General features: G+C 49.8%; 1 protein-coding gene across 1 annotated transcript in view; it reads right to left on the reverse strand.

Annotated features, from left to right (window-relative positions):
• Positions 1–9576: 9576 nt before the first annotated feature.
• The window catches only part of LOC142301587 (carboxypeptidase A1-like), a 50715-nt gene continuing 41750 nt past the window's right edge, over positions 9577–18541 (reverse strand). Inside the window, exon 11 of the mRNA XM_075342613.1 lies at positions 9577–9771. Coding sequence (XP_075198728.1) covers positions 9587–9771 — 185 coding nt within the window. The 3' untranslated portion in view covers positions 9577–9586. The remainder of the gene's footprint in view (positions 9772–18541) is intronic.

An 18541-nucleotide genomic window follows, 5' to 3' on the forward strand; every position in this document is an offset into this window, starting at 1 on the left:
GCTCGAGCGGGAACTTTTCGCGCCAAAGATGGCGGCTTCTGAAATTTTTCGGCCGGACACCTCCGGCGGTAACAAGGCGCACCTCTACCCAATGGCAGAGTGGTAAGATCCTGTTCGTGACGCCAAGTTGTCGCGGGAGGAGGAGTTGACGCCGCGCTCTCCCACTGCTCGGGTCCGGCTGCCGCTGCTGCTGCGGCCTCTGCTGCTCGGTGGCTCGAGCGATGGGCCGGATCCCGGGGACTCGAGCGGCGCTCCTCGCCCGTGAGTGAAAAGGGGATTGGTTTTGGGGATTTATTGTTGTCCGTGACGCCACGCACGGTTGTGGTGATTGTGTGGACACCACCGCTGCTCTGTATAGGGATCCCGGGAGCGGTGACAGGGAGCAGCTTTGTTGTTATTCCTCCCCTCCGTGGGTAGGGGGGTTGGTTGTCCCGGGGCCCTGTGATGGGGTAGGGATGGGTGGCAGGCCAGGTGTGGGGCCTGGTGAGGTGCAGGGTCGCGGGGGCAGCACTGTGCCGCACGGCACGGTGGTACTCACTCAGCCTGAGACGTTGACACAGTTCTCGGTAAAACACACGGCTGGAAAGACGGTTGCCACGGACGGCTGCTGTTGCTTCTCCCCGGTAGTTGGCGGTGACAGTCTCTGTCCCTGCACCTAGTGTAATGTTGGTAGCGATGGGTTCCCACCGGTAACCCGCTCCCCGACCTGGATATGGGCCGGAGGAGCCCCTCTGTGCCCGCAGGCGCTGGCCCTGAGAAACTGGTGCCTTGGCGGTGGCGGTGTCTCTCTCTTACGGTTGGACTGTTGCCTTCAATCGGGACTTTGTTGTTGGGAGACCCGGAGGTCCCCTTCACTGACGGATTTGGCAAATTCACGGCGACTCCTAGCCTTGCCGGGATCCGAAAGGCCCCTGCCAATGGTGCTGGCTTCTCCTTGTATACCGGTCCGGTACCGCCGGGCCACCACCCGTCCACGGTCCTTTCGGCAACCTCCGATCAGCCTCTCCTGCAGACGGTCACCACCGTCTGCTAACCTTGCTGTCTCAGTCCGGGGCACACACCCGGACCAACTTCAGGCTTTCCAAACTGTCACTTTCTCCTTCACTTCAACTCCTCTCACTTGCTTCTCTACCACTTCCCTCTCACTTCAAACCCTATCTCTCCTCAACTCCTAAACTCATCTGCCTGGTTTTCCAGCCTCCAGGACTGTGAACTCCTCGGTGGGTGGAGCCAACCGCCTGGCCCACCCCCTGGTGTGGACATCAGCCCCTGGAGGAAGGCAACAAGGGTTTCTGGTTTAGCTTTGGTGTACCAATCCGGGGTGTAAGGTGTGGTGGTGTCATTACCTGTGACCCCTGGCTTGCCCAGGGCATCACATATGTATAAAGCATTCATTGTGTGTCCTAAGGAATGTATACTATAACAAATATTCCTCTGCACTCTGAGATGCTAAGGCATGCAAACATTGAATATAGGAATTGGACAAGGGGAAAGGGGTGAATTTTTCATTTTGTATTAACAGTGGGTGACTACAGCAGTCTGACTGAATCACTGATGCCGACTCAGTGGTGGATGGAGGAAGGGGTGAATATTTTGTATTAACAGTGTGCTTACAGTAACACAATGGGGCAACGTACAGCAATAAAGTTACATATCCTGAAAGGGTTGCACAAGCACTATTTCAGGATACGATTATAATGATGAATCGCAAGGGCTAGGGCTTATTATAGGGCTTATATTTTAAGCATATTCCAAAAAGGCCACAAAATTCTGCTAAGGCTCATTTTCGTGTCAACACGAGATTATTTATCAAATTTGGATGCTAGAATTTAATACAGTGGAACCTTTACAAGTAACCCGGTTTGCGAGCATTTCACTCAATTTACGAGCAAATACTCACCACACACACTTCCGGTTCCGTACTTTAACCACGCTCTGACCCACTCTTGCAGTCCGCACAAACACACACAAACACGCACAAACACACACAAACACGCACAAACACACACAAACACATGCATACACACACATATTATGCTCACTTTACCTTCCGTTCCATCGCCGGCCTCATAGTTCTTGTAGTTCGCCAGTACAGGATGTGGATCGGGTAACCATCGCGACGATGGAGGAACTTCCGCTGTCAGCCGCTACTCAAAGGCAGCGCGCTGACCAATCAGAGGCAAGCGGCTCCTGCCTTTGACGTCAGCCCTCTGGCAGTGGAAGTTCCTCCATCTTCGCGATGGTTACCCGATACACATCCTATACTGGCGAACTACAAGAACCGGGAGGCCGGTGATGGAACGGAAGATAAGGTGAGCATAATATGTGTGTGTGCGTGCGTGTTTGTGTGTGTTTGTGCATGTTTGTGCATGTGTGGAATGGCCCAATAGGGGACCAGGATGGGACATTGCACAAGTTGTGGAACGAATTGTCTGAGCTTGCATTATTTCCTTTGGGAAATTTTGCTTTGCTAGACGGGTAACTTAGTTTACAAGCACACTCCTAGAACGAATTATGCTCGTAAACCAAGGTTGCACTGTACTCGAGTGCCAGGTGGTTTAAACATTAAATCTGACCTGATGTTCATTTATTAGTAATTCTTTAAATTGACTCAGTACAGTATACTGTATGCTGGTAATATTGTGGCGCCCCTTAGGCTCAGGTTACTGCATCTCAGTTAAGGTGTGGTACCCATCTCAGGTAAGGGGGGGGTTAACCATTGGTGTCACCACATTTCACTTCACATACAGTTAGGTGCTTCCCACTGGGTAGCTGTATTGAGGCAGACGGGGGGTGGCCATATAGTCATGGGACTTTCCAGTCGCTATTGCAACCGCTAGGGGGCGGGCACCATTGGGGGTAGAGGTAGGTGCAACACACTCATACCGACAGACAAGTCGGGACCTTAGACAAGACAAGACACTTCTGGAACTCTTGGACTTCACTAGGAGGCCCAGGGTTTGGAGTGGCAGCCAGGGTTCCTAACTGGTGATGGGGACATTCTAGGAAAAGGACACTCTCTCCCTCTTTTGAAACACCAGTGGTGGCCCCTTACTTGCTTGGGATTTGCCGGACCCCACAACGGCAGAGACCAGCACCTGGGTGCAGCTTTAAATCAGTGAGTAACAGGACCTGGAACCGCAGTTACTTCTCAGACTCTGTTTAGCGACGCCGTCGCCCCGCGCTCTGGCGCTTCCAAGGGACTGCCAACCCTTGTTATCCCACCTGGGGCCCGATCCGCCTGTGGGGAGCAACACCATCCCAGCTGCCATAAACCCGCCCCGGTGAGGAATTCTGCAGCGGTGGCTACTCCTTGGCCACATACCACAGGTGGCGTCACGACAAACTATCCCAATCACCATGCTTTCCCTTCCTTTTACTGTACGCCTCAGGGTAATGGAACCGGGCAAGGCCACCCGTGACATTGCCTGATCCGACCCGCAACGGTCCGGCAATGAGTAGGTTAACTACCTGCCCCATGGGGCACCACATTTGGCGTCACGAACAGGATATCGGTACCATCCAAACGGGTACTGTGCGCCTGCAGAACTGTGTTAAACCGGTTAATTTGGCGCTGACGAAAAATAAACAAAAAAACGACAGTGTCCATTTCCCATACCGCATGGGAAAAGAAGGGGTGTGCTTTGTGGGCAGAACCCGTAAAAAGAGCGCAGAAGCGTGGGAGGAGCCCAGATAAGAGAGTAGTTTAAATCAGCAGGAGAAATGCAGAATTAGAATACCACGCCAAACCACAAGAGTCCAGGTGAAGATAGTAAAACTCTTTTCTTTATTTTCACATATCCGTCCTCTTCCTCAGGACAAATGTGCAGAGAATTGATAGTATTCTCTGCACATTTGTCCTGAGGAAGAGGACGGATATGTCCTTGAAACGCATAGACCTGTGAAAATAAAGAAAAGAGTTTTACTATCTTCACCTGGACTCTTGTGGTTTGGCGCGGTATTCTAATCCTGCATTTCTCCTGCTGATTTAAACTACTCCTTGCTGCGGGACCGCTGCCATCCATGTTATCTACATGCTTTCAAAGGAGTTGTGACTGTCACAACCCCACCAGGTGAGTGTTTCTCTTGACATTCACCACCCTTTGTCATACCGGGTAAGACCCTATTGCGCCTTATCTTTCCACAGCTTTGCCGTGCAGATAAGAGAGTGAAAGAGAGAGTCCCGCTTCCAGAAATATGTCTGAGGAGGATCAAGCTGCTCCCGCTCCAGAAGCTGCAGCACCAGTAGTGGCTTCGGTGATACCATTTTCCATGCCGTACCTCCCAGGAGCAACCTGGCTACCCCAGTATTCAGGGAAGCTTATACTCTGACCGATTTTAAGGAGAGACTTTACAGCTTATTTCGGGTGTACCCAATGATGGAGGACCAAAAGACCAGCATCTTTATTGGCCAACTAACCAGGGCGCCTCAACGTGAAGTTAAGTCCTGGCCAGAGACCGATAAGAGGGTGTTGAAAGATATTCTGGCTAAACTCAAGGAAACTTTTGATACTTGCACAGCCTCCGAGATTAACATGCGATTTTATGGATGGAAGGAAAAGGTATGGGACAGTATCCAGGACTATGCTCCCAACCTTCAAGAAGCAATGAAAGCGGTGCAACAGGTAGAACCAGGAGAGGTAACGGATGAAAACTGCTTGTTAATTGACCAGTTTATTGAGAGACTGCTGTCTGATCACCATCGTACCCAGCTACGCATCCTGGCTATGCAACATTCTGACCTCAGCTTTACAGAGTTTAAGGAACGGGATATCCGGGTATTGCGTGAACCAGCTCATGATAACGCCATACTTCACCAACCTGGGATGGTGTAAGCAACCCTGGTGGTGGTAGAGTCCAAGAGCAAACCTTGGCCAAAGATTTCAACAATTAATTACGGCTCCAGCTCCTGGAACTGAGTAAAGGCATGACTACTCTGTAAAGGTAATGCAGACCAAAACAGGGACCCAGCAACTGGTGATCATTGAACTGGCTTCCAGTGCTGATGATCTCCCCTGGCGGTGACGTGGGAAGAACCCGCTGCCCCCAGTGACTGACCATTATGATGCTTACGGGCAGCCCATCTGCCGCTGTTGCGGCAAGTCAGGACATTATGCCAGAGGATGTCCAGTGATTGTGCCAAACCAGGGGGTCGGGACTGGCCCTGTGGATCCACCAACAACCCAGAAAGAATAATTGTTAATGTTTTTCATATGCAGAATGTTTTCTAATTGCTGTTAATGTTGAAATGTTTTAATGACCAGTGACCGGTATTGTTGAAAATTGTTTGAAACGTTTGAAGTCATTGCTGCCTCCCATAAAGGGAAGAGCATTATTTGTTGACCTGTTGCATGGATATATAAAAATTGCGGTGTTAACTGTGTTTTGCTGCAGCCCGGGAGTGCTGCCATTTGCTGTGGGGGATTTTGGCGCCCCTGAGGCTCTGGTCACCATAGGGTACTGCATCTTAGTTAGGGTGTGGTACCCATCTCAGGTAAGGGGGGTTAACCACTGGTGTCACCACATTTCACTTCACATACAGTTAGGTGCTTCCCACTGGGGAGCTGTCTTTGGGCAGATGGTGGGTGGCCATGTAGAGTCATGGGACTTTATAGTCGCTATGGCAACTGCCAGGGGGTGGATACCATTAGGGGTAGAGGTAGGCGCAACACACTCATACAGACAGACAAGTCGGGACCATAGTTCTGACAAGACACTTCTGGAACTCTTGGACTTCACTAGGCCCGGGGCTTGGAGCGGGAGCTCAGCCCGGGTTCCAAACTGCTGAGGGGAACATCCTAGAAAAAGGACACTCTCTTTCTCTCTTCAAACACCGGTGATGGCCCCTTACTTGCTTGGGATTGACCGGAGCCCACGACGGCAGAGACCAGCACCTGGGTGCAGCTTTAAATCAGTGAGTAAAAGAACCTGGAACCGCAGTTGCTGACTCAGACTCTGTTTAGCGATGCCGACGCCCCATGCTCCGGAGCTTCCAAGGGAATGCCAACCCTAGTTATTCCAACCAGAGCCCGTTCTGCCTGTGGGGAGCGAGACTATCCCAGCTGCCATAACACCTGTCCCGGTGAGGAATTCTGCAGCAGTGGCTACTCCTTGGCTGCGTACCACAGGGGGCGTCATGACAAACTTTCCCTATCACCCCGCTTTGCCTTCCTTTTTTTGTACGCGTCGGGGCAACGGACATCGCCTGACCCGACCTGCAATGGCCCGGCAACAAGTAGGTTAACCACCTGCCCCGTGGGGCGCTACAATATGTTGTTGGGGTTTTTTTGTTTCATTGCTGCTCATGTCATTTCTTGCCTTTTGATAGTATAAAATTACATCTTACACTAAGATGTATGCTATGATTAAGAACAAACTTATCCTGTGTTCGAAACACTAAGACGTTGATCACACCATGGAACAGATTCTAGTTTTTTTTAAAACTGTCTTAATTAAATTTTGTTTTTAATGCCTTAAAGAAGAAATTCATCAATTTTTTATGTGTTACTGGAATTATTTTATCTTTTATGGGTGTATTTGTATTATTCTATATACATATACAGCAGAGCACCATTTCTCCTGTCCTATATACTAGCATAATTCTCAGTATCTGCATTATTCTGTATATATACACTGCACTGTAACATTTCTCTTGTATACCGGGGGGATATTATACATAGGGGCAGTGTGGGAGAGATATTGTGGAGAGGGGAGGTGCAGAGGTGTCTTGAGTAGAGGGTGTATTATGGAAAGGGGCGGTGTAGGGGGTGTATTATAAAGAAGGGAGGTGAAGGGGTTGTATGATTAATCTTCTGAGGTAAATACTTAATTTTCTAGAATGACTTCAAAGGAGCTAACATTTTTTGGCCATGACACCGTGTGTGTGTGTGTGTGTGTGTGTGTGTGTGTGTGTGTATATATATTTATATATATATATATATATATACAGTACAGACCAAAAGTTTGGACACACCTTCTCATTCAAAGAGTTTTCTTTATTTTCAGGACTCTGAAAATTGTGGATTCACATTGAAGGCATCAAAAGTATGAACTAAAACATGTGGAATGAAATACTTAAAAAAGTATGAAATAACTGAAAATATGTCTTATATTCTAGGTTCTTCAAAGTAGCCACCTTTTGCTTTGATTACTGCTTTGCACACTCTTGGCATTCTCTTGATGAGCTTCAAGAGGTAGTCACCGGAAATGGTTTTCCAACAGTCTTGAAGGAGTTCCCAGAGATCCTTAGCACTTGTTGGCCCTTTTACCTTCACTCTGCGGTCAAGCTCACCCCAAACCATCTCGATTGGGTTCAGGTCTGGTGACTGTGGAGGCCAGGTCATCTGGCGTAGCACCCCTGTCACTCTCCTTCTTAGGGGTACTTTGCACATTGCGACATCGCTACTGCTATCTCGTCGGGGTCAAATCAAAAGTGACGCACATCCGTCGCCGGTAATGACGTCACAATGTGTAAAGCCTAGAAGCACCGATAAACGATCGCAAAAGCATCGAAAATCAGTGATCTGTGTAGTGTCGGTCATTTCCATAATTTTGCTGCAGTGACAGGTATGATGTTGTTCCTCGTTCCTCGCTATGTATGAAGCCGCAGGAGCGAGGAACATCTCCTTTCCTGCGTCCCGCCAGCAATGAGGAAGGAAGGAGGTGGGCGGGATGTTTACGTCCCGCTCATCTACGCCCCTCCGCTTCTATTGGCTGCCTGCCCGTGTCAGGGCAGATAAGTGCGTGTGAAGCTGCCGTAGCAATAATGTTCGCTACGGCAGCTATCACAAGAGATTGCATCTGCGACGGGGGCCGGGACTATCGCGCTCGGCATCGCAACAATCGACTAGCGATGACGCAGCGTGCAAAGTACCCCTTAGTCAAATAGCCCTTACAGAGTCTGGAGGTGTGTTTGGGGTCATTGTCCTATTGAAAAATAAATGATGGTCCAACTAAACACAAACCGGATGGAATAGCATGCTGCTGCAAGATGCTGTGGTAGCCATGCTGGTTCTGTATGCCTTCAATTTTGAATAAATCCCCAACAGTGTCACCAGCAAAGCACCCCCACACCATCACACCTCCTCCTCCATGCTTCACGGTGGGAACCAGGCATGTAAAGTCCATCCGTTCACCTTTTCTACAAAGACACTGTGGTTGGATCCAAAGATCTCAAATTTGGACTCATCAGACCAAAGCACAGATTTCCACTGGTCTAATGTCCATTCCTTGTGTTCTTTAGTCCAAACAAGTCTCTTCAGCTTGTTGTTTGTCCATAGCAGTGGTTTCCTAGCAGCTATTTTACCATGAAGGCCTGCTGCACAAAGTCTCCTCTTAACAGTTGTTCTAGGGATGAGAAGGTGTGTCCAAACTTTTGGTCTGTACAGTGTATATATATATATATATATATATATATATCTATATACATACATATAGGTTATTCCAAGACTTGCGGTGAGACTGTGGAAGGCTTGAGGGGTGGAGGTGGAGCTGGAGTGGAGCCTGGATGGAGTCTCAAGGGGCCCGAAAATGTTGGCAGTATTGTACCCTGAAATTCCTAGTGGCGGTCCTGATCGCATTGCTTTCATGTGGGAGGCTATAGATTGTGGGCTTGCCAACAGATAATCTCATGTTCTATCATAAGACTCATGGGGAAAGAAATCTGACACAATTTGTCTAATGGGGCAAATATCAATCTTGGCACCCAAGGGCACATGGCAATCTCCATTAAATTATTGTCTCTTCAGAATTTCTCGAGTTACAGAAGCACTTTATTAATCCCCTACAATTAATGATTTTATTAATTTGTTATTTTATGATGATGCCAACAATTAAAATATGGGCACCTTACTTAAATAGGCAATCCCTGTTATTAATTTAGATTGGCAGATAAAAGGGATTGTTTGGCGAAAACAAAATATCATTGATTCACATGATAGGTCATAACGTGTGGCTCAGATCAGTGACTGCTATCGGGGAACTTTTTTCCCAGTGAAAAAAAACTGACTACTGCTCCATTCAGTCCTTATGGGCTGCTGAGCTCTGCACTCTGCTTTTACTGGCAGCTGCTTAAAGAATGAATGGGCAAGGGATTGGGTGTCTAACGTGCCAAACCCATTTTGTAACAGGGATAAAAGTTTTCTTTTCTGCTAATCGGTGCAGGACCCAAAAGTTAGAACCCCGTGAAGGGGCAGACATACCATTGGTGCACCGTGTGCGGCCACACAAAGGCCCAAGAGGTAAGGGGCCCCATCATCACCTCAAAAACTGGTGGACTTTTGCATTCTGATGAGGTTTTGGCCGGCAAAGGGCCCATTTTTTTGTTCAAGTTATAACCGAAGAACCCTTTAAGTACAGGTCTAACATGAAGATAGCAAAATTATGCAAGTCTAATTTTGTAACTGGACAACATTGATAAATTCTCCATGCACATTAATGCTGGAAGAGCATATGAATGAATTATCGGCTGAGATTTTTGGTATAAGTCATTACATTATATGTTTCAGTATTATTTTTAATATTCCAACACAATGTTCTTTAGTCTCAGTAATCTTTATTACAGATATTTATTGCATTACAAGGCTTATTATGCGTTATCACGAGTATGCTCAATGAGTTTAGTCAGGGCCAGCCAGGTCTCCTCAGCGGTTGGGATAATCTGATTGGCTGGCAGGACAAAACCATAACGGCCAGTATCACGAAGCTCAAAGGTGTAAGAGTACTTGATGCCCTGGTTGTAGGTCCAGTCAATGGTGCCTCCACTGGCTTGGTCTGTAAAACAAGAATGTTTAGGGGTTAAAGTGGCTTAGTCTGGCTTAGTGGTCATCAGTAGAAATGATCGAATACCTCAAATATTCGACTACGCCCATATTCGACGAATAGGTCGCTGCTATTCGACTATTTGCGAATATTCGATGCGCAATGTAAGTCTATGGGAAACCCGAAATAGTTGCCGAATAGCAACTATTCGGGCTTCCCATAGACTTACATTGCGAATAGAATATTCACATTGCGGCGACCTATTCGTCGAATATTCGCGATGCCGAATATTTGAGGTATTCGATCATCCCTAGTTATCAGCCTAGTCTTGCAGATGCAAAGAGTTCATATGTTCTCCCTGTGTTTATGTGGGTATCTATTCAGATTTCTTTTATTACAAGTGGATAGGTAAATGACGTCTGGCTGAGTGGCCACAACCATCATCAGACCTTACCCAGATGGATTTTTTCATTTGAGGAGTTATTAAAGATTAGGCATATTTACGAAAACTATGCAAAGTTAATACCATGAATACAATTCGACTAATATTTAAACTGTGTACCTACATCTGCACCCCCAACCTGTATATTAAAATATTTGAATTAGACAATTTTTTATTGAACAATTTTGTTTTCATATACAAATGAAGCAGAAGATATACAGTTACATAAGCAAAACATCCCCATCCAATCCCCTCCCCCCAAATCAAGAAGTTTCGATAACTGAAACAAGTATTCCATTACTGATACATTAACATTTATGTCAAGAAAGTCCAGAGTCCGACACTCCCAACTGTTAGTTTTGTCCTTTTAACAACAACCACTCGCCCTCATTCTTTGCAAGCTCTTGGAATGCATCATTCCTTTATTTCCCATCTTAAATTTATGTTCCACAATGGCAAACTAAAATAAGCCCAATAGCAGAGCTCTAGCCCACATTAAATTTGTTGGACCCAATTTGGTGTATCCAGCCAAGGGGCCCAAATGTCTTCAAATTTCTTGTATGCCTTTCTTTTCTGGTAGACATATTTCTCTAGTCGAAGGATATTATTAACATTTAATTCAATGATCCCCAGGGCTGTAGCATTTTTCCAGTAGGACGCTATGGTGTTCACGCCTGATATAGTATACGTGCTACAGCTATCTTATGGCCCTCCTGAATCAGAAGTTGTGCAGTACGCCCAAAGGTAAATGTCAAAGGACTTTGGTCAACCTGACAGTCATATTCAGGGTATCTAGCACATTTGTCCAGTACCGCCGTAAACGCGTGCAGTTCCACGTAAGATGTATCAGGTCTGCTTCCACCATGCCACACTTCCAATGGCATGAATCTGGACTTACCCCTATATTAAATAGAAACACCACAGTCCGATAGACTTTATGGACTAGAATAACTGCGATAACCTATGTGACTCACTTAAAGAGGCGAGGCGGGTGATGGCCAGCAGTGCTTCCCCTTGCTTCATTAATTGTATATGTTCGTGTGATGCTCCTGTTAGGATGTGAAGCATTTTTTATTACATCTGGTGTTACCTCCATCTTGACTTGCTGGGTCCTCGTTGTAGACGGGGAGGGCGAGACAGAGCATGCACAAGTCTCTTGTAAACAAACAGGAACCATTTTATTGTAGATCACACTCCTTCCTTACTTCATACCCATAGGGCCACTTGTCCTGTTGCTGCTCTCCCAGGGTGAGAATTTCTATCTTGCTGGGAACTATCCTTCAGCAGCTGAGTCCTATCTCTGCTTCCTCCCCTTGTAACCTTTCCTTGTGACTGCAGTATCTCACTCAGGTCCACGGACGACTTAGCAGCTCCCTACCAGGTACGGGTCCCGCTTGCGGTTTCTCTATACTTTAACGTCCCACCGAATTTAAGACACTCTACAACCCATCCGCAGGGTGAGGTCTTGACACACGGGAGGATTCCTCCCTTCCTTAAGAGGCCCTAGCTCTGGGCTCTGTCTGTACACTTCAGCTCCTGCCACTTCACTGAGCTCTCTTCCCTGTGTTTCTAAACATTCTCTAATCTCTCCTCCCACCTTATCTCCATCTCCCTGGTAACTATTCTACTGATGCTTGTCAGTGTTTCTGTTCTATCCTATTAAATAACTAATTACCACTGACATCCCACTCCTGTACACTTGTTCCCTAGTTGCACTAGACTAAGACATTCTATCTATATAAAGTACTTAACTGTCCTATATTATTAATACCATATCTATCCTTAACACTTCACCTACAGAGCTCCTGACACCTCAGACTACGTCTCCTGCCTGACACAGCACGAGGGGCCAGCATCCTACATTACACAGTAATTACAGTTCTCTACAACATACATTATACTCAAATACATTTCTTACTATTACACACATAATACCTATAGTCGCTAGGTGGAACCAAACGTGCCGCTCCCTTTCAGCTCTCCTACAACTTACATTATTTACAATACCTTTTCATATACATTATATTTACATTACAATAACACCTCTACTTAGGAGGGGGGCTATTCACCCCCTCCTACATGCTTACTGAGAGTAATGGAATATTTTGAACTATTTCCTCCCAAACATCTGTAGTAATAGGACGCACGCCCCTCTGACATTTTTCTCTAAGGCAGCAAGTCACCATCTTGCCTTTGGCCACTTGGAAATACATATAGTACCAAGAGATTGTCCCCTTTTTATCTCCACCCGCCACCAAGATGTCTAGTAGTGGGGTACGATCCACTGACGACAAACTCATAGATCTAGACTGCATCTCACAAGTGTGCCTAAGTTGCAATTACTGGAAAAACCTGCTATTTGGAATACCAAATTCTCCCCTAAGTACTTTAAATGTCTTGATTATCCCCCCATCAAACAGTTGCTGTATCTTATTAAGTCCCTTCTGTTGCCACAGGTCAAACCCTTGCAATTTATTAAGCTCATAGAGGTTTAAGTTCTCCCAAATACGTGAGTACTTAGTGACCACTCCCACATTCAGTATTTCCTTCACCTCCCATGGTTTTCCCATCTCCCTGTTTGTATGGGACGGAAGGGTAAAGGCTCTTACAAACCCCCCTGAATCCACTTCAGCAGCTAGGTCTCATCTTCCCAGTGCATGTCGTAGCATTGCCACTGATGAGGACAAAGTCTCCCTCTCCCAGTTCTTGAAGTGAAGTAACTATGTGGCCCGGCAATATAGAAATAGGTCAGGGACTGCCAGTACTTCATTGGATTTAGGTTTTTGTAATGTCTGCAATTTTATCCGAGTTATACCCCTTTTCCATATCAACTCTCTAAAGATGCTATTGATCTTATGCAATATCCGCTGAGGCAACCATATCGACGCATAGTGCAGGACATATAAGGCCTGCGGCATAAGGATCATTTTTATTGTTAGTCCTCACAATTACTGACAGTGGGAGTTTACACCAAGGTTTAGTCTTTTGCTGGAACTTGTTAACGAGTGGTGTAAAATTCCGTTTTTCAAAGTCCGTCACCTTCACACAGATCCAGATACTCAAATATTTGAATGAGGAAGCTGGCTTCAACTGCTCAACAAGACCCTCTGGAGCAGCAAGGACAGGCCCCAATGTCATCAGGGAGGACTTATCCCAATTGATTGTCAGTCCTGACAGCTCACCAAAAGAATCAATCACTTAAATTGCTTCTGTCGCGGGCGGGGAGGAGGGTGTCAGCACACCGCGCTCACCCCTTCTGCTCGGGTCCGGCAGTTGCTCCTGGTGGCTCGAGCTGCGGGCCGGATCCCGGGGTGTCTCGAGCGACACTCCTCGCCCGTGAGTGAAAAGGGGGGTGTTTGTTGGGATTATAGTTCGTGACGCCACCCACGGTTGTGGTGATGGCACCACCGCTGCTCAGTGTGAGGGTCCCGGGGATGGTGATGGGAGCAGCCAGGTGTTGTGTTGCCCCTCCGTGGGTAGGGGTTGGTGATCCCGGGGCCCGGTGAAGAGATGTGAAGTGTAGGGCCTGGAGGGCGCAGGGACGCGGGGGCAGCGCTGTGCCTTGCGGCACTGTGGTACTCACTCAGCCTGAGACACGGACACAGTTTGTACGGTAAACCAACGGCTGGTAGGACGGTCCCACAGACGGTTGCACCTGCACTCCCGGTAGGTGACGGTGGCGTCTCTCTTCCTTGCACCTGTTTGACTGATGGTAGCGGTGGATTCCCTCCGGTTACCCGCTCCCCGACTGCAATCTGGGCCGGAGGAGCTCTACACTTTGCCCGCAGGCGCTGGCCCTGGGGAAACTGGTGCCTTGGCGGTGGCGGTGTCTCCCCGGTAATGGTCGGGCTGTTGCCGTCAATCGGGACTTTGTTGCTGGGGGATCTGCGTCCCTTTCACTGACGGATTCGGCAAATTGGGCGACTCCTAGCCTTGCCGGGGTCCGAGAGGCCCCTGCCTTGGTGCTGACTGTCCTTCGGAACACTGCTCCAGACCACCGGGCACACAGCCAACGGGGTCCTTCCAGGAACTTCCAAACGGTCCCCCTCCGGACAGTCACCGCCGTCGCTGACCTTGCTGTTCTAGCCCTACACACAGCTGGGCTCTCAGGCTTCTCCTTCTCTCTGCTCTGTCACCACTTCTTGCTTTCCTCCTTTTCCACTTTCCTTTCCTTCACTTTCACTTCTGGTTGTTTCCTCTAGCCCCTGCCTGGGCTACTCTACTGTTCACTCAAGCTCCTCCTGAGCTAAACTGCTTCTTTACTCAAGCCCTGCCTGGGCTAATCTGCTCCTCACTCCTTCATGTCCCTGAGCTTTCTGCCTGGTAACTTCCTGCCTCCAGAGTTGTGAGCTCCTTGGTGGGCGGAGCCAACCGCCTGGCCCACCCCCTGGTGTGCATCACAGACTCCTGGAGGGAGGCAACAAGGATTTCTGGTTAGCAGGTGTGCCTACCTGGAGTGTGGGGTGTAGTGGTGTTGTTATCTGTGTCCCCTGGCTTGCCCAGGGCGACACATTCCCCCTTAGCAAAATGCAGACCGTCCGCGGGCTGCCGTCCTACACCGGTTTTATTTTTCTGTAAAAAGGGGATAACAGGGTTAAACATAACATAAGCATTTTTTCAATCAACTCTTCCCAAGACGGGAGGCACATTTTCTTTTAACGTTTCAACGGTGTACGGTCACGGTTTCCGCTCTCTCCCACCCAAGCAACCTGGCCCTGATGCTGCCCCTAAAACCCAGGCAGCACACCTTGACCCACAGTACAAGTCACCCGAGCGGGATCTGTCCTTCCCTCCAGAGGGTAGCCACCGGTCCCTTTGGTGGCTGGGCCCTGGCCTGCTCTGCTCAGGGCCCTCCCTCCAACCTGCCTCTCCGGAGGCGGCATTGCGGAAACGGTAACGGTACCCAACATATTTACAAGCCACTAACGTTTGTGGTTACCCTGCAGAGTTCACGGGCTTGTCCATGGCTAGTTCCCATGCATAACTTTAAACGGTCCCCACGGGGACAACGGTACCGGCTCCAGCCGGTTGCAAATCAACAAAATAATACAGGTAACTTCTCGGGTAATCATTTTCATTATCTTTGGCAAAACTTTCAAACTTTTAAACAAACAAAGCGCTGGTCCCTACGGGGACGGTGCTGCGGGCCTCCATTGCCCTACTCCGGTCCTGCTGCTGCTTCATCCGAGGGAGGGGGTGCAGAGCTCATCTTGCCCTCCGGGCTGCCCCTCAGCTTTACATCCAGGACAAACCACCCCCTCTCTCCGCAGTGCCGGGTGTACCGCACCATGTCTCCCGGGATAAGATTGCGGCCAGGATGCTCTTCGGGCAGGTGAGCATGCACATCCCGCCGGGCTACAAATACTTCGGCCTCCAGGCTCGGTTCGTATATGAACCCGTAGCCCCGGCGGATATCGAATCGCCTCACCTGCCCCTCGTAGAACGGGCCCCGGACACGGAAGGTCGCTTGCCGCAGGTTCTCCTTTTCCCGTATGACTCGGGCCACCAGCTCGGCTTTCCTACGCTCCCTCTCCGCGATCTCCAGGCCCAGCTTGGTCGGCTCCCTGTCCCAGTATGGCTCCGGCTCGGGGAACTGCTCGGGGACTGTCTCTGGCGCAATCTTCGGGGCCTTCCATGGCAATGCCTCCGGTTTGCTTCGGGCTCCGGCTACAGGTCGGTCCGCTGGGGCGGATGGGCTGGGTATCGCTACCGGTTGCGGTGGCAGCGGGCCTAGTGGCGGGGTCACGGCCTCCGAGACGGGTGGCGAAGGAGGCAACGGGGGGAGAGGGCTTGGACCGGGTCCCTCAGCCGCAGCGACCGGTCCCTCCAGGACATAGGGGCGTGGGTCACTCACCCTCCCTTCCTCCGCTTCCTCCTCGCGTCTCCGCACGGCTGCCAAAACGTCCGCCATGTCGGTCTCCCACTCCTCCAGGAGGAGCTGCATTTTGACCTGCAGCCTTAGATGGAGCTGCGCGGTCCGGATCTCCACCCACGCTGCGGTTCCCGGTGCGGGGGCCACGGTGTTTCGGGATGGCATCCACATGACGGCTGGTTCGTTTGTTTCCAGGAACGGGATGTTTGCAGAGTCCTGGCGTCCCTGCTTGTATAGCCGCAGCTACATGCGGCCAGCCGCCATCGCGTCCCCCTTAGCTCTTTCCGGCCCCTCCTCTCTCGGGGCGGGGTTTTGGCCTTCGCGCCTCTACTGCTCGAGAAGACGCTCGAGCGGGAACTTTTCGCGCCAAAGATGGCGACTTCTGAAATTTTTCTGCCGGATACCTCCGGCGGTAACAAGGCGCACCTCTACCAGACGGCAGAGCGGTAAGATCCTGTTCGTGACGCCAAGTTGTCGCGGGCGGGGAGGAGGGTGTCAGCACACCGCGCTCACCCCTTCTGCTCGGGTCCGGCAGTTGCTCCTGGTGGCTCGAGCTGCGGGCCGGATCCCGGGGTGTCTCGAGCGACACTCCTCGCCCGTGAGTGAAAAGGGGGGTGTTTGTTGGGATTATAGTTCGTGACGCCACCCACGGTTGTGGTGATGGCACCACCGCTGCTCAGTGTGAGGGTCCCGGGGATGGTGATGGGAGCAGCCAGGTGTTGTGTTGCCCCTCCGTGGGTAGGGGTTGGTGATCCCGGGGCCCGGTGAAGAGATGTGAAGTGTAGGGCCTGGAGGGTGCAGGGACGCGGGGGCAGCGCTGTGCCTTGCGGCACTGTGGTACTCACTCAGCCTGAGACACGGACACAGTTTGTACGGTAAACCAACGGCTGGTAGGACGGTCCCACAGACGGTTGCACCTGCACTCCCGGTAGGTGACGGTGACGTCTCTCTTCCTTGCACCTGTTTGACTGATGGTAGCGGTGGATTCCCTCCGGTTACCCGCTCCCCGACTGCAATCTGGGCCGGAGGAGCTCTACACTTTGCCCGCAGGCGCTGGCCCTGGGGAAACTGGTGCCTTGGCGGTGGCGGTGTCTCCCCGGTAATGGTCGGGCTGTTGCCGTCAATCGGGACTTTGTTGCTGGGGGATCTGCGTCCCCTTCACTGACGGATTCGGCAAATTGGGCGACTCCTAGCCTTGCCGGGGTCCGAGAGGCCCCTGCCCTGGTGCTGACTGTCCTTCGGAACACTGCTCCAGACCACCGGGCACACAGCCAACGGGGTCCTTCCAGGAACTTCCAAACGGTCCCCCTCCGGACAGTCACCGCCGTCGCTGACCTTGCTGTTCTAGCCCTACACACAGCTGGGCTCTCAGGCTTCTCCTTCTCTCTGCTCTGTCACCACTTCTTGCTTTCCTCCTTTTCCACTTTCCTTTCCTTCACTTTCACTTCTGGTTGTTTCCTCTAGCCCCTGCCTGGGCTACTCTACTGTTCACTCCAACTCCTCCTGAGCTAAACTGCTTCTTTACTCAAGCCCTGCCTGGGCTAATCTGCTCCTCACTCCTTCATGTCCCTGAGCTTTCTGCCTGGTAACTTCCTGCCTCCAGAGTTGTGAGCTCCTTGGTGGGCGGAGCCAACCGCCTGGCCCACCCCCTGGTGTGCATCACAGACTCCTGGAGGGAGGCAACAAGGATTTCTGGTTAGCAGGTGTGCCTACCTGGAGTGTGGGGTGTAGTGGTGTTGTTATCTGTGTCCCCTGGCTTGCCCAGGGCGACACACTTCCCTCAGTGAGTTTGGTCACTTGTCCAAGAACAGTAACATATAATCTGCGTAGAATGCAACCTTTTCTGTCAGGTTACCATGAGCCTTTCAGACACCTTGATGATCTCAATGCCGCAGCCAAGTGCTCAATATCAATGACAAACAACAACGGGGACAAAGGGCATCCCTGCCTCGTCCCTCTAGCCAGTGAAAATCCCTCTGATAGCAGACAATTGACCTTTACCCTGGCCCTCGGTTCCACATACAATAATTTCACCCAAGAAATTAACTTCTCACCAAAATCCATGTTAGCGAGCACAGTCCACAGATACTCCCATTCAACGCTATTGAACGCTTTAGTGACGTCTAAGAAAACCACCGCCTTAAACTGACCTTCTGCCAAAGGTAACTGCAGATTTAAATAGAGCTTCCGAATATTTATAGCCGTGGACTTATTTGGCATAAAACCTGTTCGATCAGGATGAATAAGTAATGTACAAACCCCAGATAACTGGTTAGCCAACACCTTTGCCAGAATTTTAACATTGATTGGTAGCAGAGATATTGGCAATAGTATTCCAGAAGACTGGGGCTTTATCCTGTTCAGGAATGATCACAATAACAGCTTCATTTATGGAAGGTGGAAGCTTCCCATCCTCCAGTGCTGCGTTAACAACTTCTGGCAGCTGGAGCAATAGAATATTACTATAG

This window comes from Anomaloglossus baeobatrachus, chromosome 4, assembly GCF_048569485.1.
Source record: "Anomaloglossus baeobatrachus isolate aAnoBae1 chromosome 4, aAnoBae1.hap1, whole genome shotgun sequence".
Lineage (NCBI taxonomy): Eukaryota > Metazoa > Chordata > Amphibia > Anura > Aromobatidae > Anomaloglossus > Anomaloglossus baeobatrachus.